Source organism: Typha latifolia, chromosome 11, assembly GCF_019914945.1.
Source record: "Typha latifolia isolate L0001 chromosome 11, TyphaL0001v2, whole genome shotgun sequence".
NCBI classification, from domain to species: Eukaryota; Viridiplantae; Streptophyta; class Magnoliopsida; order Poales; family Typhaceae; genus Typha; species Typha latifolia.
This window is the reverse complement of record NC_133096.1, coordinates 7,399,844-7,421,833: the sequence shown is the minus strand read 5'-3', so window position 1 is coordinate 7,421,833 and position 21,990 is coordinate 7,399,844. Positions and strand designations below refer to the sequence as shown.

Sequence of the window (21,990 nt, the reverse complement as noted above, 5' to 3'; positions counted from 1 at the left end):
GAAAAAGAAAATTACAGGCAGATCAGTACTGCAAATTTACTAGGATGTTTAAAAGATAATGAAATAAACAAACTCCAAAGGCTGTTTTCAGACTGATTATTTAAGAAGAACTTCTTAGGATGCATGCCCAGAGTATTATGTATTAATATGGATGTCAATACCTCATCTCTGATGAGGGATCAGGTGCACTCCAGATAACAATTAGTTTGTCTGTACCACTCAACCAATGGAAATAAAACAACGCACACTAAAAGTTGATTTACATTACTAATTCGCATTGATACACTTGATAGAAGAAAATGACAGAAAGAAAAGCAATTGCACTACTCCTTCAAGTAATTCAGTCAAGGACTCAAGGATACTATGAAGCACCCAAAGTTACAAATTGGTACACAACCCTTCCCTACAAGAAACTAATTCTTGGCCTACAAGAAATATAGAAATCAAAATAACATGTGTTCAGCGGAACACTACAAAAATGATGAAAAATTTACAGGTCATCCTCAATGTTGTGATCATTGTCATTGTCCCCTTCATAATACTCATCATCTCGCTGAATTTGCTTGTCTTGCATATGCTCTGAGTACATGTTCAAGGAAACTTTGGAAGTCAGGATAATGATGATGCAAGTTCATTAGCTTCAATGAGAAATACTCCAAGGTTAACTCCAAAAGGTTAACATTTATGAGAAAAATTCAAAAAGGTAAAACACAAATTCTGGAACAAAAATTTAAAGCTTACGAATTTAGTTTGTGGGCAATATGATACATATCAAATGATAAACAATGTTCAAATTGACTATAGACATAATATGCATATTCCATTTAAGAATGGAAGATGAGAAAAGCAGTAGTTCATATAAAGACAAACATCTAAGAAGATGTCGCTTTCCCAGTGAGATCATTCAGATTTTTTTCCTTTTGTGTTCTCATGTCAGCTTCCCAGAGAGATTAAGAGCTCAGTGTTTGAACATCTCATGCAGAAACAAAATAGAATGAAGAAATAATGCTCCTCAAAGAGAAAGATATTCTAAATGTACTCCACTTACGATCAATACGTTCATCAGGGTTCTGCTCATCTTCATCAAAGTCTGGGATATAGAAATCTGGCGGAACCTGCAAAAACCATAAGATTTCTTGTCCATTACATTTTGATCTTCCTATAGACCCCGAAATTGAGTCCTACTGTATCTTAAATTAATTCAGTTTGGAGTTGTACAGGTAAATACAGAGCCCCATGGTGGAATTACTAATAACTAAGAGAGCAATCATTGAGCACTAGGAGATGCAGTAACAGGCAGTTATATAAGGGAATGAATTTTGTGGAGAAAATTGAGAAATACAGTTTAAGGATAAAGATACACAATTCAGATAAATCTGTCTGCATTTTTCTTGAGTTGATTTAACGCTTTGTCTCAAGCAAAACTTTTTTCAGTTTTTCCTTTTTCCTTTCTCTAGAGGTATGTGTGTGGCAAACATTTATTAATGTCTATTTCCCTTGTACACATTGAACTAAATCTGACCTGTAAATTTCCTTCAAACACATTCTTGTGATACTGCTAAAATAGAAAGTCTCTCACAGGCATCTAAAAGTGTTTTCACCCTTCTCACATGTGATGACTATCTAAGGTACTGGATCTCTCCTATGTAAAAAATCATTAGATCCTAACGACATCCGACATCCCTAGATACTAACAATAAAAAAGAATTACAGAAAATCCAAATCCCATTATCAGGTGGTAATTCTCCTTTCTCAGATCCTGTGTAGCCATTGCCTTCTGCACTAGGGAATGCAATTTTTAGTAATAGTTTAAAGGAATCAAGTTCCATTGCAGATTATCATAGAGAGGGCATATTCTGAATTTCTGATGCCTTCACAGAAACATGAGAGAAAAAAACAGCATAGACCAATCAACAATACTATCGACTTTGAAGAGACTGTACAAATAAAAGGAGAAGAAAAACTAATATAACGTGAGTAGGATTAAAGCGGCATAAAAAGGAGGAACTATGTCATTCAGGTTAGCAGCGCCTTTGGACTTCTGAAAATGCTGATACATACTTCGCCTCTTGCATGAAAATGCTAAAAAGAATAAAAAGGAAAACTAGAACAGGAGAGGAAAAATAACTAAAAGATCAGTCGCTAAATACTCACCTCTTGCATCTGAACTCCGGGAGCATGCTGTATGCACCGCAGACTTTCCAGAACTTGCATCTTGATTGTGCTAAGATATGACTTGCTATTCAAGTTCTCCTGCTCCAACAAAATAAACAGCAGTTACAAGATGTCAACATCTTAAGATATCTTTATGAAGGAAGCTCTACTTGAGAAATGGCCAAAGATTTGCTAAGTTGGAGGTTGACAAGATGACTTGATATGCGGAGTTGAAAATTCAAATAAAAATGACTGGCATCCAACTAAATAACTTGTATCATGATAAGCAACAATGTTCATAATTATCTTGGAAAAGAGATATAATACGGATGTGCAATATTTTTATGACACTAGAAAATCAGTACTGGATCAGAAAGCTTACTATAAAAATCTGCTTACCATATTGCCATTCTTGATCTTCAAATTACAATCTGGGGCAAAATATTTTATATATTCATTGTCCGGAATTTCTGCAAGTAACAACATTTAAAAGCCTGCATTAGAATTATTTTTCCATGGTTGGGTAAAATCCAAACAAGTAGGTCAGTAATCCTAAATGCTTATATACAGTCATAAAATCTTGTGCATGCCTATTCTGCTTAAATCTGCAAAAAAGATGGACAGCCACCATACTGATTCTTTTGACTCTTTTATCATCTTGATTGATAACTTTGTATCCAGATAAATTCCTTTTTTTGTTCTTTTGACAACCAGTATGTTCTTTCAAGATTTACCCTTCTATCCAGACTTGGGAACAACTAACAACATATTTGGTGTACCAGATCAGTCATCCTGAAAGGAAGCCCATGAAGGAAAGACACATAAAGGCATTCCAAACCAGATCATGATCTGTTCAAGGCAACAGGCATCATTCAATGCAGATAATTAGCTAAATACCCATCTGTTAAAAAAAATTAGCATGATGACTAGAACAAATATCTATGGTATTTTATGTTTAAACAAAAAAAGGAGATCAGAATCATTAGATACACTGCAGCAAGTTCCCAAATTAAAGAGTCTAGACAATAGGGGAAACAGAGGAAAAGGATATAATAAGAGCAAGAGTGCAGGATTAGCTATGAGCCTATGAGTACAACCATGGTTTGGCTAATAGCCCATCAAAAGTGCGGATGACTAATTTTCACGCCTACAAGATGAAGATTTTCCAGAGATGGTTTCCCAGGGAAAAAAACAATATCTGGAACCTAGCTGCCAACTTTCCCAAAATCCCCACATCTGGATGTACCTTTAGAGAGCATATACCCATGTGATTATATGCGTACATACAAAGCACACAAGAGTTAAATAATTTAATGGATTGAAGACCAAATCATTCATTTAAACCTTACTATGTTGATAATAGAATCACATCGATAACCTATACTATCATTATGTCTTTCTTCTTTTAAGAGTAGTCTACACCTTAGAGGACCTCAAAATCCACTGAAGGGACCAAATAAGGAAAAGGGGATCCAGTAGCTTAAATGGATTTTTGAACATACTAAATAGGGTTAAACAAACATTGAATCTCAGAGACTAATCCTTGAATGGCTTTGACAGAAAATTGTTGTTGATAACTTGACATGTATTCCTGAACTTACGTCACTTGAGAATTAAACACATATTTGTTAAGAATCATCAAGCCAACATGAGAAATATATTAAGAATATGAGGGTGTCTTATTTATAATCTTATATATAATTAGATATTTAGCAAATTTATCTGTTGTACCTACCTTTTTAACATCTTTGTATTTCAATTGCATCAAATTATAGCTTCAGAAAGAAGAAAAGATGCTGCATTCTGACCTCATAAGTCAAAGGATTTGCAATTAGTTGTGGAACTTATCATAATTATACTTCCAATATAATCAAAATCATTAAATTCTAGTCTTAGGATTCTCCGGTCACTAGAAAAACAGGCTATATTACCGTATCATGTCAATCTCATCAATGAGGGACTGACTTGATGCTCAATGCTTCTTTAAAATACAAGATATCTAGGTCTTGTATGCTTTGAGTTTAGAGACCCTCTCTAAACTGGTTCAGTATCTAAATATTTTTTATATTTTTCATATCTAATCAAGTTTACTCTTCAAAAAAAATTAAAACTAAGAAATAAGAGTAACTAGTCAAGTTCGAGGCTTGGCCTCAAACCAAACAAAGCCCTACAGCTCTTGACTTCTGTAAAACCTATCTGCTTGCTATTATTCCTCTACTTTGTTAGACAGGACAAAACCACTGACCCAATGAGGATTCCCTGATCTACTCTTCTTGTGCAAAAGCACTCTATCATAAAATATGTCCTTTGACTTTGACTATCAATATAGAAAGCATGGGTAGCAAAATTAAGAGGTTAGATGCAAGACTTAATATGAGACTCAACACACAGTGACATACGATTTGGGAGCTCTGTGTCTAATAGAACGCCAGTTTCAACAGTCCAGCAGCGAGCTACATTTTCCTTTGTGTATCCTCCACCTCCAGTTACCTACAAGAAGACCACATTTGATCCTCAAATGTCAAAGTATGTTAAGAACAAGAACGTATTTTCCAAATTTACCAGTAGAGGCAAATTAAATTTCTTCACAAATTTCACACATTCAGAGTGCCCTGCCAACAAGATAGCAATAAGAGTCATGACCAAACATCCAACAGGCAATGGAGCATGTATAAGAATTAGTAAAAGATATACAAAAGATGAAACAAAACAGTTGTTCCAACGACAACAAAAAATCCTTTAGCCTCAGTTACTTAGATTCAGCTCTGAGAACTCTCCTCTATGCAACTCGATTCATAAAGCAACCGTTTGCTAGTTATATGGCAAAAAAGATTTTCAAGTTGATTTCATCCTCTCACTCTCTTTTTGTAAAGTTACAAGGATCACAAAATGCTATAGTCAAATAAGAAAAAGGGAAATATTAGAATGCAAGGAAAAAAAATCATGGAAGGATATTTCTAAAGGAACTAAACAATAAATTAAAACTGTAAAACAACAACAATTTTTACATTTGATTGAATATCTATGTGGCGTGTGCAAGCTGGATTTCAAAAGAACATTCGAGCATATTATATTATCCATAACAAACTCTTCAGATTTTTGAAAAAAGAAGAGAAATATCCAATCTTAAGAAAATCAGTACCTTCGATGGAGAGATTGAAACATCCTAGGCGGTCTCCAGCCAAAGAATCAGCTCCACATTGAAGAACAATAACACCTGGTAGATATGTTTCAACAACCTTGGCAATGATCTACATAATTAACATGCTGTGAGGAAACTTACAGGATAATCAGTTATCAACATAACATACTAATGAAGACTAGACAGCATTGAAGAGCACTTATTGCATAACGCGGCAGGATGACTTACTGTTTTGAAAAGTCGAGTAAAGCTAGCATCATCTATTCCATCTTTGAGTGGTACATTAACAGCATAATACTTTCCTTCTCTTTCACCAATGTCCTTCAAATTACAACCAATTGTATCAGTTGATGAAAATAATGGAGGTAAAAGAACGGAGAGAAGGTGGTCTTGGGTACAATAACAAAATAAAGTAAATTGGATGAGAAGCCCTGCAATATTGAAAGTTTAGAACCATCAAACAGACACCCTATTCATTAAACATAAGCAAGCTGACAAACCAACTTCTTTAGCTCCACTGCTTGGAAGTTTCTTACTGCATAAGAACATGCAGTTTAACTTATGATTCACAGGTAAGCGGTGCTTTTATTGGATTAGTACTCCTCCAAATGCTAAGTGCAATGCATTCATGTACATGTCAAACCATTGTCCTAATCTTCGTGACCAAACAAAACCTGTGCTCATAAACATGTCAAAGACTTTTTATCTCGAATCACACCACAATTAACTATACACCTGCCTACCTGATTCCTTTAGACCTAAAACAACCGGTGTTAAGAATTGCCATAGCATATATAAAATTACTGGTTAGTGAATCTCCCATGACTGTGGAACCAACAGACTGCCAAATTATCCAACATGTGTTGAAGAAATGAAATCTGTTTTGGAACTAGAGGTGATTGTGGTCTTCTTGGGTATGCGCCGCGAAGTAAGCAATCATATCTGTGATATTGAGCTACTGATGGCCTACCAGGGGATATTTTATGCCTTACTACTATGTTTTTTCTTAAAAAGAAGGCTCAAGGTGGAGGTTGACACAAAGATTGCAGTTGCAAGAAGCTCAAACCAGCTAGGTAGGTTGTCTGTGCTGTTGACATCTTTTGCTTCCTTAAATAATCATAAAATATCACAATTATGGCAGGAGGTAATTGAGATGTGGATTGGCGGCCACATTAGACTACCTGCCCGGGTTTACAAAGTCATAATTTGGTTGCCCAATTTCATATTGCATTATGCCAATTTCCATCAAAACATAGTCGTATTGTAAAAGATGGCAAGAGAAATTACATGAATTTAAAAGATGTCTGAGCAATAATGATGGTTATTGTTCTATAGCAGGAAATCATCTAAAGGAAATAACATTAGAAAACCAATACAATGAAGTCATCGATTTTCTAAAGAAAACAAGTAACACGAAATGGATAAGAGATCCAAATCTACTTATTGTTAGATTAGACAAAAAGACTGGCGAGGGAAGTCGCACAAACTACAAAAAACAGAAATACGTACTTTAGGCTCAAAAGCAGCCTCAGTTTATAGAAGTAACACTGTCAATACTCAAAAGGAAAAAAAGGAGTCACCTTAACATCGCCTGTTCCAGGAAAGAACATATCGCCAAACTTGTGGAAACTTACAGTCATCACCCTGTTTAACACAAACATTAATCTTCAATTTCAGGATCATCTATCAGGATACATCAAAGCATCCTGCATTTCTTAAGAAAATGAACATGAGTGGATTGCTTCAAACAGGAGTTGCATATATTTGAAACATCTATAGATGAAGTTCAAAATTAGATCAACATCAAAGATCAAACCTGTCCGTGAAATAAAAAGCTTCTTCGACCCCATCTCCATGATGAACATCTATATCGATATAGAGAACTCTGGCATGGTACTTGAGAAGCTCTAGTATTCCTAAGACCAAGTCATTGATATAGCAAAATCCAGATGCCTCAGACTTCTTTGCGTGGTGTAAACCACCAGCCCAGTTTATAGCAATATCACAGAGTTGATGATTCAATCTTCTTGCAGCATCTACAACACTAAATATGATTTAGACAAATTTAATGCAACTAGATAGCAATCCCATCTAGTAAATGTTACCTATTGTTCCACCAGCATACATTTGACAGAACTCGAACAGATTATCAAAGACAGGGCAGTCTTCTCCAAGATTATCTGGAGGACAAGAGAATAACATTGCCAGGTATAAAGAAGTACAAGAATGACAAGAAAATTTGTGAATTAAAAGTACAAAACAAAATATATTTATATCTATATATAGACATATAATTGACCATACATCTAGTTAATTCACTTCCAAACAGATGTTGTGTGTTAGGAGATATCCGATGCAAAAATTCCACATAATCTGCTGAATGGAACTGGGCAAGTTCAACTGGATATGCCTTGTGGGGTCGCTGCACAGGCATGCAAGATCTATAAAAACAAGCCATAAATTTTGAAAAATACAAGGTCATGATATATAGAGAAAGAAGAAGAAAAACCTAAGACTAACATATATCTCCATCTTGTTATGAAGTCCATATGAAAGCACGAGATTATGAGTCATACAAAGACGATGTGGTTTCATTGGGTGATTTGGCCCGAAGTAAACATTACCCACATCTCCTGTAACATTTATCAGAAAGGAAATAATTAATCTATAATTGAATAATCTGGAAAGGAACTTTAATAAATGAAAAAACAATTTTCTTGAGAACTGCAAACGACCACCTTAAAAGTTCCAGCTAAATGAACAAATATGAAAATTTTGAGATTAACTTCAATTTAAGAATTACACTGCAAGATCATAAAAAATGACTAATTATACACACAAATCTATAAATTACCTAGCCATGATGTATAGGCATGACACCAAAATATTATATAGGTCGAAAGGAACATTCCGGGACAATATAATCTGAACTATCACCAAATACCATTCTGGTTCACATTTAGTAATGCATATAGAATCGATTAGGTAGCACTACTAAATATATGAAATTTTTAATCTATACAAACGTCCTGATAAGGCTTTCTTTTATTTAACTGGCAAAAGCGACAACAGACATACTCAGATTTGTCGTCTTCCTCTAGTATTTCTCATATGCTTCAATGACAATTTTAATAATGCATGGAGATGCGGCAGTGAACCCAGTGGATTTAGACTGAAGATGGAAGCAACGGGATTAAATTGCTTTTCTTTCTATGTGGTTATCTTTTTTTGTTATGGTGTTGTATCACCAAGAGTGGAATCTGTGTTTGTGATTGTTTGTGTATGTCTTTGTAGTTGTTCTAGTGTTGCTATTTTGTTGGTGCTATAGCTGGTTGTTGTTTAGCTGTTAGTAGGATTCCTGATAGTGGGGTCTGACAGACTTGTGGATTAATCTCATTCGAGATTAATTCTGTTTTTAAGTCTCAATGAAACGAGGGCTATGGCCTGCTTATCATGCTTCAATGACAAACTTTCAATTTTACAGAAATCAAGATATTTGCAGCTATCAGTACATCACCATGAAGCTATCTTTAGGTTTTTCTTTCTTTTGGTTTGTGCTATCTGCAATTCGACTTAGCTGAAACCTCTTAATCTTCCAAAATATCTCAAAAAGATTAAAAAGTTAAAGAAGAAAGAGGAGGCCCATCGATCTTTATTAATCCCGACTCCAGCTTCCAATTTAACAAAACAAAAACGTTAAAAATAACACCACCTGCGCTGGATGCCTCCGAGCAGATGAAGCGATTAGGGTTTGATTTGTACCCAAAAGAAGGGGAAAGAAGAAAGAAACCTTTGAGGTGGAGGAGGAAGGAGAGTTACCGTCGTAGAAGTAGGCTATCCTCTCTTTGGGCGGCATCTTGAGAAGGCGAACAGCGAGAATTTCGCCGTTGGATATATAAAATAGCAGCACCGCCAAAATATAACCAAGCCACTCGAGCTCGGCTTGGCATTCGACTCGATCAAGCTTATTCAGATTAGTTCTAAGTTTCTAAAACTTCTCGAGTTCCGACTCAGGATGCAAAACGGGTCGGGTACGAGAAAGTCTCAAAACCAAATCCGCATCCAGTTTCTTTCTCCAAATATGGATGAGGGACGGACTATTGGACTATTCTAGCGCAAGCCGCCATGGCTTCCACTTCCATTTCCTCCATCGACGATGAGGAGACGATCGTTCTCGAGCTAACCAATCCGACTCTTCTCCACGACGAACTCCCAAAGGAAGAGATCTTGATTTCCACCTCAGAGATCGAACGCTGGAATCTCCCTCTAATCCTTCGGTCTTCCTCAATCACAGTTCGAGCTAACCGAAGCAGGCAAGCTTTGATATATATATATATATATATATATATATATATAAATTGTTCGATATTTCTATTATCTCAATTGAGGTCCTTTCATTGCTCAGGCTCATCCAGTGCTCTTCATACTTCCGTGCTCTTCTCTGCGGAAGTTTCAGGTATTATCTAATTCTTTGCACATAAAGTTTCAGATAAATGCCATGTAATTGTGGAGCAAATTCAATGTTTTTTTTTATAATGTAAAGCCCTCGAAGTCGCCTATTTGCATATATGTCCTTCTAGATTTTGTATTTGCGTGTATATCCCTCATAACCCTTGGTCTTTTATGGATGCTGAAATTTTATAAACCATCTAGAAGATGTTTTTCGAATTAAAACTGTCAAGTAAAATTCAAATATGATATGCAAATGCAATATGCAAATACAAGAAATTTTAACATGGAAAAACCCTTATCAATAAAGGGTAAAAAACTATAGATCCCTTCTTTTGGAATCAAACCAAGTATTATGATAATCAACGATTGTAAAATACTTACAAATTTTTCATTGTTACTCACAATCTTCTCTGAGGTGATTTGCTTGATTCTCTGTTAATGCACCACTTTCTGTACTTGGCATCCAATATCTTGACCCTCGAGGTTAAAAACCTGTCTATATGATCCTTAAGGTAGTAGCAAACATAGTCTTCAAAGTCCAAAGTAGTAGACTCCACCACGATCCAATACGAAGAAGTTACACTTCCGTTCTTCAACTCTCAATCTTCACCAAAGTGCATTGTATCTTATCTTCGGGAGTCGTCACTCAACCCTCAAATGTCCCTTCCCTTTTATCAATCCAAAAAGAGAAGCAATTCATCCTAAATATGTCAAGAATTAATTGAGATTGGCGTGAAACCCTTGGGCGTTTGAACGTACTTCAAACATTCAAAGTTTGTTCGAACACACTGTTCGCTCGTTCGAAGCATAGTTCATTCGTTCAAACACATTGCTCGTCGGCACTATTCATCCTGTTGAATAACTGGATAGAATTAGCTTATTTTTATATTCATCTTCATTGAACATTGTGCCATAGCTCATACATGACAAACTAGAGCAATACATCATGAATAACTTTGTTTGGTTATGAATTTGTCAATTATAAAATGAATTAAAATTTGTTACTGGAAGAAGAAAAATACCATTAGCAGAGAGCTATATATGTAAACAAATTTCAGATAATACTTTTTCTTTTAAAATTTTAAATAGTTCATATTTTTACTGTTGATCGGCTTTGTGGGGTATCCGCACAGAAAAAAAAAAAGGCAGAGAAAAAGCCTTTTCAGGTTATACATGTAAATAAGGTTCTAGAAGGATATACTGCAAAAAACCTGAAAAAAACCATTTCTCTGTATTTATCCTACATAATGATATGATTATTTCATTTGATATCCTTCCTCTGCAGTGAATCAAGTCTTAACCATGTGTTGATCCAGTGGAACCTAGAAGCTATTGTAAATGTCCTGCAGTTTATATTTGGCTGTTCACTAAAAGTTAGACCTGAAAACTTCCTCTTGCTCTTGGAGGTGAACGTTTTAATAAGGCTTTTTATTGCATTTTTTGATGTTCTTTTCTGCTAAATATTCCTGTTTAATTCATACAGTCAATTTGCTCAAAATTGTGATCTTCTTTTCACAGTCTTGGTTTTTAAGGCACTTTAAAAGTATGATGTATTGATTACTTTTCAGGGTGCACTGTTTTTTGGTGTGGAGGGCCTTTTATTGGTGTGTGAAAGTTGGTTCATTAAAATCAGCTCAGAGAGAAATCTTTCTTGTCAACAGTTGTCATTGGACACCATAATTGAATTCTGGAACTTTGCTTTGGAGCAAGGTGAGATTTAAGATTGATTCTCATGTCTTCACATCATAGGCCTCATAACAGTCTGTTATGATTAATCTTTGTTGGGCAGCTACATTGAGGTTCCATAATGATTCTTGAAATGAGATATGATTGCAGGGGTTGCTTTTGTTCAAGAGTTATGCAAAGACTATCTTGCACGGAACTTTGTAGGTACAAACTTTTGAGTTATAAATATGTCATTGCTTGCACTATGTCAAAGTTATTCTGTTCCCTTCTTGCAATAAGAGGGTACAGTGGAAAATGTGCTTCATTAGTCATTTCCAATATCGAGAGTTTGAGTGTGTGAGTGGTTGGAAGCATCCTCTTCTATGGTAGCAGTTGGTGTATTCTAATAATTTAGGGGGCATTGTATTCTTTTTTCTTGCTTAACAGAGACTCATATTTCTTCTGTGTCATGAAGGTAGTTATTTCTTAATGTTTTCTGGATTGCTGGACATACAATTTGCCTTCTTGTTTGGGAATGGAACTGGAAGCTTATCTGCATTTAACTTTTTGAACCTTTTGTAGAACAATGCATATTCCTTCAGACCAACATTTCTAATTCAACCAAATCGGCCAAATAAGAATTCATGTAGGTAATTTTTTATGTTTGACACTTATCCCAAATTGACCAAATGGTGCTATCACTTATTGCACTATCAATCCTAACAGCTTTATTTTTAAATGGTCATAGGATACCTATTCTAGTCCCACTGAACTTATTCTTGAACCAAAAGACTGAAATGTAACTACAGCATGATATGAGACAATTTAGATCTTTTAAAATAGCGTCCCTTTATGACGGTTGGTAGTTTATAATTAGCAAACAAGAAGTTAACTTAAATGTATGGAATGCACAGGTTTGGGTGGTGTCATGCAGCTCATTTACTAAAGTTCCATATGATTTGCTGTATTCCTGCATGGAACACCCTCAGTTGACAGTGGATAGGTTAGTGTCTTGCTTTCCTCTGGTATTCATTTATTTAATGTTGTCAGTATGTTTATTACTTTATTTTGTTGCTTGTACATAGTGAGAAACAAATATGTGAAGCGCTTCTACATTGGATATCTGACAACACAAAGTCTTCAGAATGTGCGGCAACGTACTGTGAAAATGACCATTTTGACATTCTTAAGAAGGTACATAATAAACTTTATTACTGAATCTGCATGAACTGGACTTTCCTTTTGAAATCAAACTCATTAAGAAAAGTTTCTCCATTAAATTTTGTTTTTATTACTATTTACTGGCACCTCTTCATGTGATCTTACTGTATGATAAACTGGTCTTACTAAGATAAATAATCTATCATTTTTTTTTCACTACTATGCCTATATCCTGTCAAACTGAATTTTAAGGTTGTCCTTGCTTCTTTTGACCATAATTGTGTTATTCAGTTTGAAGGATCAATTATTTTCCTGTTGTCCAGGTAAAGGTCTGCCTTTTGCCTTTGGGGTTTGCTGCAGGTATACTTGTTATTTTTAAGCTAGTTTCTTAAAAAGGTTAAATGTGATGATTCTGGCAATTCAAATTTACATTGTCAATCATCTATAGTTACTTTATAATCACAGACAAATATTTGTGCTTGAAGGACTAAGAAGATGCTTCTCTCAGTTTGGAAATGAGATTGTTAGTGCAATTCTTGCTCTGCAAACAGATTTTTCCTCAACTCTACGGGATACCATTAGTGAAGACAAATTGGATAGTCTGAGAATTCGCATAACAGAATATTCTGAGGTTTTGACTTATGCACTTCTTTCTAATTAATGTTGCTATGAATTTATCTTCAATGTCCATTCTAATGGGCAAAGATGATGTTTTGGATGATTAAAACAAGTTTGATGTTGTCATTGAGGAAAAATAATTTGTTAAATTTTACTGCCTTGGCTCTTGGCATTCTGTGGAAACTGGAAAGCTCAAACACTTATTCTATGTTGGAGATATAGATTACCTCTTAGACCTTGAACCAATAGCACAAACTGTGAGCTTTTACTACTTGATAGAATCTCGACACAAACACATAATACTTTACCAGTTGTGGTCTTACAAGAGCTTGATATTGGTTCTTTGGTCATATTCAAGATTTTGACTTTGCCATCATGTGATTTGTGAAAAGTTTTAAGACAAAAAGGATAGTAAACAATAATGGTTTCAACTACATTAGTCTGGTGAAGAAACCATTTGTTTGCAAATTTGAACCAGGGCCATGTGAAGGTGTAAAGCATGCATGCTTACGCTGTTTATCCTGCAACACAACTCTTCCATAAGTTACTGTGAAATAGAACTGATAGAACCTTGTTTGTGTGTAGCTATAAGTTCACTGGCCTATTGTTATTTGCTTTATAATAATGCACGACAATATAATGTGTTGATCAGTTTCTGCTAGAAAATGAATCTTCTATTTTCCTGAAAAAACAATATCCTAAATATTGCCATTATTGATGTTATTCATTATAGTGCACAGTAGCTCTTCAGATTGCCTTGTCTTAGTAATCTGACATCCTCCTGTTTTGAAGACGAAGTGAAGACTCACTCCTGACATACTTTCTCCTATTGTACAGTTTGACTCTATTACATTAAGTTATCTTATATACTATGACTTCTTTCTCTGACCACATTCGGAACAGATTTATATCTACATACCTGAAGTCATTTACTTGATAAAAAACTGAGTCTTCCATTTGGTACTTCTGTTTCTTTTAGATATGGTCCATACTTTTTAGTTGCTAATTCTATGAAATTTTTTTTGAGTTAATGTATATATTTTTGACAATTTTTCTGTTATCCAGAAAATAGTGCTTTCGGGTTGTGTCCATATGACAATTGCACTTCTTTTTATGGCGGTGCTTCCAATTGATCTGGATGTGACTCTCAAAGAAAAGATGATCCTTGCTTTTGATCAACTTAATTATCGGAGTGTTGATTTTTATAAAATAATAGAGAAACCAGTGAAAATTTTGTCATTTGAGGCTGTACGCAAGGTGGACATTTCAAGGTGTCCAAAGCTGCATTTTGGTGCTGCTGTTGAATGGTTACGATTGGCATTTCCATCATTGAGGATGCTAAAAGCTTCTCACTGTTTGCAATTCAGGATGGGAGATTTATGTTACTTGCTAGAAAGATGTCCACTTGTCAATGAAATTGATTTGACCATTGACATCAGCTCTGTAATACGAACAAAAGTATCAGTTATTTCTACTACTGCTGAAAAGTCCCAACTGTCGGATAGAAGAAGGCATAACATAACTGTAAGAAATTATTTATTGTCTAACATTGCAAAACCTGCATTGGGGAAACCAGTTTTATCAAGCATTTCAAAGCTGACATTGGAAGGCCGAAATGATATTAGTGGTAAGACATGATTCCATTACTGGCTTCTTATTATTCATATATTAGTATATTACTTTTATGCATCCATTTATTATTCCACAAACATATCATCTCATGGATCATAATAACAGTCTCTTGAGGATCAGTATTCTGAAATTTTATATATGTTTCAATATCTCCTACTTTGTTCCGCAAAATGTTCCGCAAAACAAGTAATAGAGTTTTAATCCCAAAAAGAACAAAAAAGAAGTGCTAGAGTTGAGTGCAAATTTTAAGTGATACTTTCATTTTTGTTGTCAGATATGGACTTGTTGAAGATCTCCGCTTTGACTGATTCTCTGTCTTACATAAACATTAAAGGTTGTACTCTACTAACAGATGTTGGGATATCCACATTTTTTAGCAAGTGCTTGAGTATCCATTCAATGGTTCTATCTTATACAACTATTGGGAGAGATTCAATTTTGGTGCTTTGTGCTGATAATATCTTTCATGATGGCGCTGATGTTCATGACAATCAGAAACATTTTCATTCAATGGCATCCAGGCTCCAGCAACTTCATTTAGATGGTTGTAAAGGTCAGTGGACTTCACTTTCATGCTTTTTGCCAGCAGTGAAAAGTTTAAAGTTTAAACCAAATTATCAGGTATTTTGGGCTTAAAAAGAATTGTCTTCTGATCCTTTATTAGGAATCTGACTTTGGTAGAAAACTAGTCGGCCAAGAGCAAGAGTCCAATAATAACTTCGCAAACGTTTTAATATCTTGGATAGCCTGTATTTGGTAGTTTGATGTGGTGATTCTGGTTAATCCACTGACATCCATCTACTTGTTTAACCTATTAATGTTTCACAGGTATTGACCGGAATTCTATGTCGCAACTCCTGAGTCATGTATGCATGGTGAAGATTCTAAGCTTAAGGGAAACCTTTCTTATGGATGATGCTCTCTGTAACTTTATTGGCTCTTCCCTAGAGAGCCTTGATGTTTCTGAGACCATGGTATGATCTAAGTGCTAATAGATATTATAGATCTAAATGATTGGTCCGTTTTAGTATTCCATTCTTAGCTGTTTCAACTTTGAAGTATTCCTTGTTAGGAATCGTGTCCACCTATACTTTGCATATTTGCTTAACACAGCCTACTTTCATACACATCTTAACTACCTTCTGAATGCAAAGATTGATTGTCATGCTTTTCCTTCATGGAAGATAATACAATTACAACTTCAAAGAGAACTTAAGAATTTAAAACTGAAACTTATTGGTAATAACTTAGAGGAGGTCCTCACATAAACTAGGTCAAATGGTAGGGATACTTCCATTTGTTTAAGGTAGTTGGGAGTCTGAAATCCCATGCCTGGTTCTTTGCATGATGGTCGAGATTGTGCTATAATATTGGTGAGCTTCCTTGCCAAACCACCTACAGGGGCCTTATTTACCAGCTAAGTAGGCTCTTCAAAATGCAACTGGAAAGACTCGCCGTGATTATTTTGCCAATATGAATGCTAATAGGATCACTTTGTAGAATGTGGGAAGGAAGATTTATTCCATCCTTCGTAAAACAAATATGTATGGCATTATGTTACATAGAGAATCATTCCATAAATTGCTGTGTGATGTTTAGCACATAAAAAGCTATACTGGTTTGTTTGTACTACAATTCATTCAACTCAGAATAGAAAACCATTTTAAGAGCTTTAGGGGTTCTGTCTATAGGTTTTTCTGTTTTAAGGATTGAGACAATCCATTTATGACAGGGTCAGGCCAATATTCAATCTTTCAGTGGATATCTCCATTACAATGATTTTCACGTCTAAATTTCATGTTGTAGACAAAAGTGACTGCTGCATAGTTCTTTTATGATAATAAATTTTTGTTTTCTTATTCATGGAAACAGACATGTCTATTGAGGTATTGGTCAAATTTCGTGGCCTTTGACTTGTTGCCCTGTTGTGAACTTTCAGGTTTCTATTCTAGCTTTAAGTTCTCTTCTCAGAAGAAATCCTGATTTGAGGTGTTTGAAAGCAACTGGATGTAAGAATTTGCATCAGATTACAAGTGATGAAGTGACACTCACTAGTGGTGGTAGGTCCAAAAATTTCCTCCATGGGTTAAGCAAAAGTTGCAACTTGGAAGATGTTGCATTTGGCTGGGGATTTTCTTATGTCCAAATGGAAGAACTAGTGCCTGCTTTTGCTAAAGTGAAGGAAATAACAATTGGCCTGGGTGCTTCACTGGGGCACCACGTGCTGCATGCTCTTCCTATGATTTGCCCATTAATTGAGTCTGTGGTTCTTACTTTTCAGGTCATATCTCTGCAACAATTGAAATCAATTAATATTGTGAGATGAACTTCTGTCAATTGTACTATGTTGCTTTGATTAACAGGTGATTTCTGACACTGTTATGAGAATTATTCTGGAATCCTTAAGATATTTGCGGGTGCTTGGACTACATTGTTGTCTTGGTGACTGGACTTCATTTAGCTTCCGGACCAGCATGCCAATGTTAAGGATATTAAGGCTAGAATGGGTATCTCCATGGATGACAAATGACGACTTAACTCTTCTGACACAGAATTGTTCAGATTTAATTGAACTTTCTTTGTCAGGGTGTAAACTTCTTGACTCCTGTTAGGTTCACTCAAAGTTCTGATGCAGCATTCTTAGCAAATTGATTTGAATCCTTGTTTCCACTTACATTCCAAATACTAAAGGTGCTTCTTTTGGCCTTTTTTGCAGATTCACAAGAGATCATCTCATCTGGATGGCCAGGCTTGACGTCTATACATTTGGAGGTTAGTACAATTGTGAATGTTTGTCTCATTCTGTTTATTCAACTTGCATGATAATCTTTTGCATCTTCATCCTTTTTGGCAATTCTGAAGTTGTTGGTAAATTGCACAATGATTGGAATTCAGCTGATAGAAGTTATCAATTGTGATGAGAAATCAAGGAAAGATCATTCATTAATTCTATCTCAATTGGCTTGAGTTGATCAAGGCCTTATAAGTTCTTAAATTAAATGTGTAATTTTGTAACTTGTTCTAGTTTTCATTGTATCATTGTCTTCTCATTCTAAACTCCAAAACAACAACCTGAAAGATTACGATTTTACCAATCAGAATGCCAAGCTATACTAAATGTTGCTTGTTTTTCCTTCAAAGACTCATTTGTATATGTTTGCTGCTGGGAGAGATTTTACTTGCTGCTTTCAGGTCTCGTACCTTATGTGGTTCAAATTTTCTTTTAGTAATTTAATGGAGTCGAATGAGTCTTTTTTTTTTCTTTTCTGGGACATTTGTTTCTAGAAGACTAGAATAGTACAATTTGTCAGGAACTATGTAGTAGAACTAGCTGTCCTGTCATTAAACAATCCAAGTTTGGCTGGTATATTTGATTAATTAACTTATCTCATTCTGTTCCTACTTTGTTAACTTATTAATCTACCTGTAGACTTTAATACTTTATTCATTTAGATGATATGCTTATCTGATTTGTCAGGAGTGTGGCAAGATAACTCTTAATGGAGTTTCTTCTCTTTTCAACTGCAAAGGTCTAGAAGATCTATTATTACGCCACAATGTGAGTGCTCAAAGGGTACTACTCACTCTTAAGCTATATGCTGTGTTTCTCATGTGCTCAAAAGCTAGCTTGTACTTTGCTGTTATATCTATGTCATTGTCGGCTAGTTATGCTTATTGTTTAAAACACAAAGACTATGTGTGTGAATAATTACGCATAAATTCCTAGCTTACAGATAAAAGCATAAAAGCTAAAACAAAAATCTTAATGAGAACCCACATGGCAGTATTGGACAATGCTTTTGGTATAATTTGAGGGGTAAACATGCTAAATGAATATATATTTATTAGAGGGTTTTACCTTTGAAAATTTATCCAATGTAAAGTGAGCTGGTTCACAGACTTCCAGAAGTTAATTGAGTGCCAATTTCCTGAGCTAACTGAATGCCTCTATGATGCTTTAGCGGAAAGCTCTCCTAATAACCAGTTTTGATAATATATTTCAACTTTTCAAGCACGTCTAAATTATCACAAGGTTCCAAACAACCGAGAATATTTATCTAGTGAAATACAAGCATTTGGAAAAAGTGATTCTATTTAAGTTTTTATGTGTGGAATTATGTGGAATATCTATGATCTATACTTTTCTTTCATGTGCATATGTTTATTCTATATGCTCTTAAACTGTTGTAAGCATAATACGAAGTTTCGGTTTCAGTCAGAAAGAAACAAAACATTTTGGAATTTCAGTCAATTCTGGAGTTTCATTTTGCAGTTTCGGCTTTTTTGGTTTTGGTCATTCATAGAAATAGAATTCAAAGAGAGGTATCCAAAATTCTAAAAAGTAGTAGAAAAATTCTAAAAGGAGTAGGGAAATATTAAATTTAAATAAGTTTACTGCCATTGACCATAGTTTTTTAAAAAGAATAGACCATATTGCTCATGAAACCGATATGTTTTGGCTGATTTTTCAAACTACGGTTGTAAGTATATCCTCTCATGCTAAGCAATGTCTAGTTGCTACTTTTGCATATATGTATATATAATACTGGTCAGAGTAGAAAAGATGTGTGGAAGCAAATAAATAATTTTGAAGAAAAGTCAAAAGAAAAAAAAATGATCAGGACTTTGTACATTAGCAAGTGCTGATAGTGCATTATTTTGTCTTTCTCAATTGCAGATCTATTGCAGGAGAATGATTTTATTAAAAATATGTCTTCTTTTCCATATAAGAGTTTTTCTAGAAAAGTAATGCAAAAAAATGCATTAAACTGGATATAGTTGGTTGGATGCTCGACAACTTTGTCCATTGCATTTGAAACTGTACCGTTGTATACAAGTAAAAGAAAGTACTTGTCTTTCATAGTTCTAATTATTATAATCTCCTAGTTATCAATGCAATCCTAATCTTGATCAAATGCTAGTTATTTGTTTTAATTTCCGTTCCCTACTGAACTGCAGGGAAGAGGCATTAGAAGGAACTTCATATATCATTCTGCTTTAAAGGTAATCCACCTTTCTTCTCCACCCCCACCCCACCCACCACCTGCCAACCTTTAGAACATATCAATAATCAGACAGCAACTGCACTAATCTGAATTGCAGTTACCGCTGCTCCGAAAGGTTGCGTTGGATATTTGTGATGCCTGTGAAGGAGGGTTTGACAGCCCAAGTGTGAGTAAATTTAGTTGACATTGAGGTATCCAACATTTATATAGTAGATGCTTCTTGTTCAACTGTTTACAGCATTTGGAGTGGCAATACATCAGTGCTGTGAGAATTAGTCGGTGTAGACCTCAGAGGTGCGGATTTGATCTTCAAACAACTAGCTCCTGCAAACCAGTTCACAAGGATACCATTATCCTGGAATGGAACAGCAAGGAGCTGCGAACAACTATAGTGAAAGAAAGAATATAATTTGGAAAAGGAAAAAAAGGAGGCGTGCCACAGGATGCAGTTGCCTGGACATCCCAGATAGAACAGACCAGGGGCTAACTTCCAAACCATAATGGGAGCAGCTATCCTAAGTATGATGCAGCATAACATGAACAATGATAGCTCTCGATGGGGGAGGAAAATATACTGAACTACATTGCAAATAATGAGGAAATCCAGAGCAAAAAGTTTCATGGCTTTTCCTCTATTGTAGATCTTGTAATAATTGAACGTCTGCTGCAAAATGAAAACTTTGAATTGTTGTTCTTCCCTGATAATATGTAACGTTTCTATATGAAGGCAGACAGAAAAACAAAATAATATTATCTCAATCTTTATTCTGCATCGACAAAGTTTTTGAGAAAAGTGGGCTATAGGCCCAGATAGACATTTTTTATTTAAAGACTGTACATGGTGGGAGAGTGGTTATAAACTCCAACAGGTTGAGCTCCAATGGGATTCTAAAACTAGCTCCAAATTTAGAGCTGAGAATAGCCCCACCATAAAAATGGAGCCCGGCTCCATTTGTCATTTCAACATTTTAAAAATACCAAAATTATCCAATAATTATTATATTTAATAATTTTAATTTTATTTGTATCTTTTATTAAATAATTTAGTTAGTTAAACTGAGAATACAATTAGTTTTACTAATCAGTTTTTAACAAAAATAATACTATTGGAAAGGTCTCAAAGATCTTTAAAATGAGTTATATTAAATTATTTTTGAGTTAATTTAAATTTTAAATTTTTTATTATTTATAAAAATGAGTCTAATAAATTATGTGTCCTAAAATATAATTACTCAAAATTATTCCCAATGTAAATATTAAAAATTAAAATACATTAGATATGACTACGGAACCGAAACCGGTGGCTATGGAACCGGAACCGGTGGCTAAGGAGATGACTTACCAAAATATTAAACATCTATTGCTATTATTATATTTGGTTAATTTCTACTTATTTTATGTAATGTAATTTTGATATTTTTAGTTAATGACATATGATGATTATTTCGATGTTTATTTCGTGTAATATAATTTCTATACATTTAATTAAAAAATTAGTAATTTAAAATTATTTCTGAAACTATTGAATATTAATCTTATTTTAAAGATATCGATGAGAGTTTTCTAACTATATATTTTTTATTAAAAATTAATAACGTTAAGATGACCTATTAAATAATTTAAAATAATTAATATAATAATATATATTATATTACTATTTTAATATAGAGAGAGAGAGAGCTCTTGCTCTATTATTGGTTACATAGAATCTTTGCGGCGCTGGAGATGCTCTAAAGAGAGGGGAGGAAAGGGGAAGGCGCATATCTACGGTCTACAAAATCTCAGAGGGAGATTCTGAAAGCTTGCGATATGCTCTTCCTCTGGAGCAGCCATCAGAGGATTCTAATGAGGGTAGTCAAATGCCTTGCGATAACGGCTTCTAGGATGGGTTCTAGGTCTCCACGGCAAGGTGGTAGTCGACCAGGCTGTGGAAACATTTGCGGAGCCAAGATATCATTGATGTGCACTCGGTCGAGCAAAGGCCGCTAAAGGAAGGTCTTCATTCTGGAGGGAAGGGAAATCTTCCAAAGGCTGGCTGCCCGGTCCACCAAGACCAAGGTAACACAAAAGACGAGGTGAAGAAGGTGTTCTAGATTGGGTCGGCATCCAATCTTCTCAGCTGTCTCACCGAGGAGGCGCACGCTGAGAAGGGGGCTGCCT

At 35.0% G+C, this 21,990-nt stretch overlaps 2 protein-coding genes across 8 annotated transcripts; one reads left to right on the top strand and one right to left on the bottom strand.

The window, feature by feature from the left end:
- Positions 1-233: 233 nt before the first annotated feature.
- Positions 234-9,267, bottom strand: LOC140797652 (histone deacetylase 9). 3 transcript variants are annotated; one of them, XM_073151266.1, is made up of 14 exons: positions 9,116-9,267; positions 7,817-7,929; positions 7,601-7,718; positions 7,402-7,476; positions 7,113-7,332; positions 6,877-6,940; positions 5,525-5,617; positions 5,297-5,405; positions 4,717-4,766; positions 4,554-4,644; positions 2,554-2,624; positions 2,155-2,253; positions 1,049-1,115; positions 234-579 (listed from the first exon to the last, which is right to left on the bottom strand). In XM_073151266.1, exons 1-14 carry the CDS (start codon positions 9,150-9,152, stop codon positions 491-493), a joined length of 1,296 nt encoding a protein of 431 aa, XP_073007367.1. In that variant the 5' UTR covers positions 9,153-9,267; the 3' UTR covers positions 234-490. The 3 variants fall into 3 exon arrangements, with proteins under 3 accessions (XP_073007367.1, XP_073007368.1, XP_073007369.1); XM_073151267.1 differs by having other exon boundaries at positions 7,601-7,737; positions 7,873-7,929; positions 9,116-9,257; XM_073151268.1 differs by having other exon boundaries at positions 7,873-7,929; positions 9,116-9,209.
- A 152-nt stretch (positions 9,268-9,419) lies between these two features.
- On the top strand, positions 9,420-20,602 carry LOC140797646 (BTB/POZ domain-containing protein FBL11). 5 transcript variants are annotated; one of them, XR_012110694.1, is made up of 19 exons: positions 9,420-9,609; positions 9,702-9,752; positions 11,034-11,154; positions 11,317-11,458; positions 11,585-11,634; positions 12,328-12,416; positions 12,499-12,607; positions 12,898-12,934; positions 13,060-13,205; positions 14,258-14,819; positions 15,099-15,377; positions 15,653-15,798; positions 16,764-17,105; positions 17,188-17,436; positions 17,541-17,596; positions 18,303-18,383; positions 19,784-19,828; positions 19,928-19,996; positions 20,069-20,602. XR_012110694.1 is itself a non-coding variant. In XM_073151255.1 (19 exons), the coding sequence occupies exons 1-19, from the start codon at positions 9,422-9,424 to the stop codon at positions 20,237-20,239; spliced, it is 2,928 nt and encodes a 975-aa protein (XP_073007356.1). In that variant the 5' UTR covers positions 9,420-9,421; the 3' UTR covers positions 20,240-20,602. The 5 variants fall into 5 exon arrangements, 3 of the variants coding, with proteins under 3 accessions (XP_073007356.1, XP_073007355.1, XP_073007357.1); XR_012110695.1 differs by having other exon boundaries at positions 18,303-18,398; XM_073151255.1 differs by having other exon boundaries at positions 17,188-17,431.
- Positions 20,603-21,990: the final 1,388 nt, after the last annotated feature.

Excerpts from the sequence above, each read along its gene's own strand:
- LOC140797652 (XM_073151266.1), bottom strand. The coding sequence starts at position 9,152 with ATGCCGCCCAAAGAGAGGATAGCCTACTTCTACGACG. Across the intron at positions 2,254-2,553 it reads AGATCAAGAATGGCAATATG|GAGAACTTGAATAGCAAGTC; the intron begins GTAAGCAGATTT and ends TTGTTGGAGCAG. Across the intron at positions 580-1,048 it reads CCCTGATGAACGTATTGATC|AGCATATGCAAGACAAGCAA; the intron begins GTAAGTGGAGTA and ends ACATGTACTCAG.
- LOC140797646 (XM_073151254.1), top strand. The coding sequence starts at position 9,422 with ATGGCTTCCACTTCCATTTCCTCCATCGACGATGAGGAGACGATCGTT. Across the intron at positions 9,753-11,033 it reads CTTCTCTGCGGAAGTTTCAG|TGAATCAAGTCTTAACCATG; the intron begins GTATTATCTAAT and ends CTTCCTCTGCAG. Across the intron at positions 17,597-18,302 it reads TGACGTCTATACATTTGGAG|GAGTGTGGCAAGATAACTCT; the intron begins GTTAGTACAATT and ends CTGATTTGTCAG.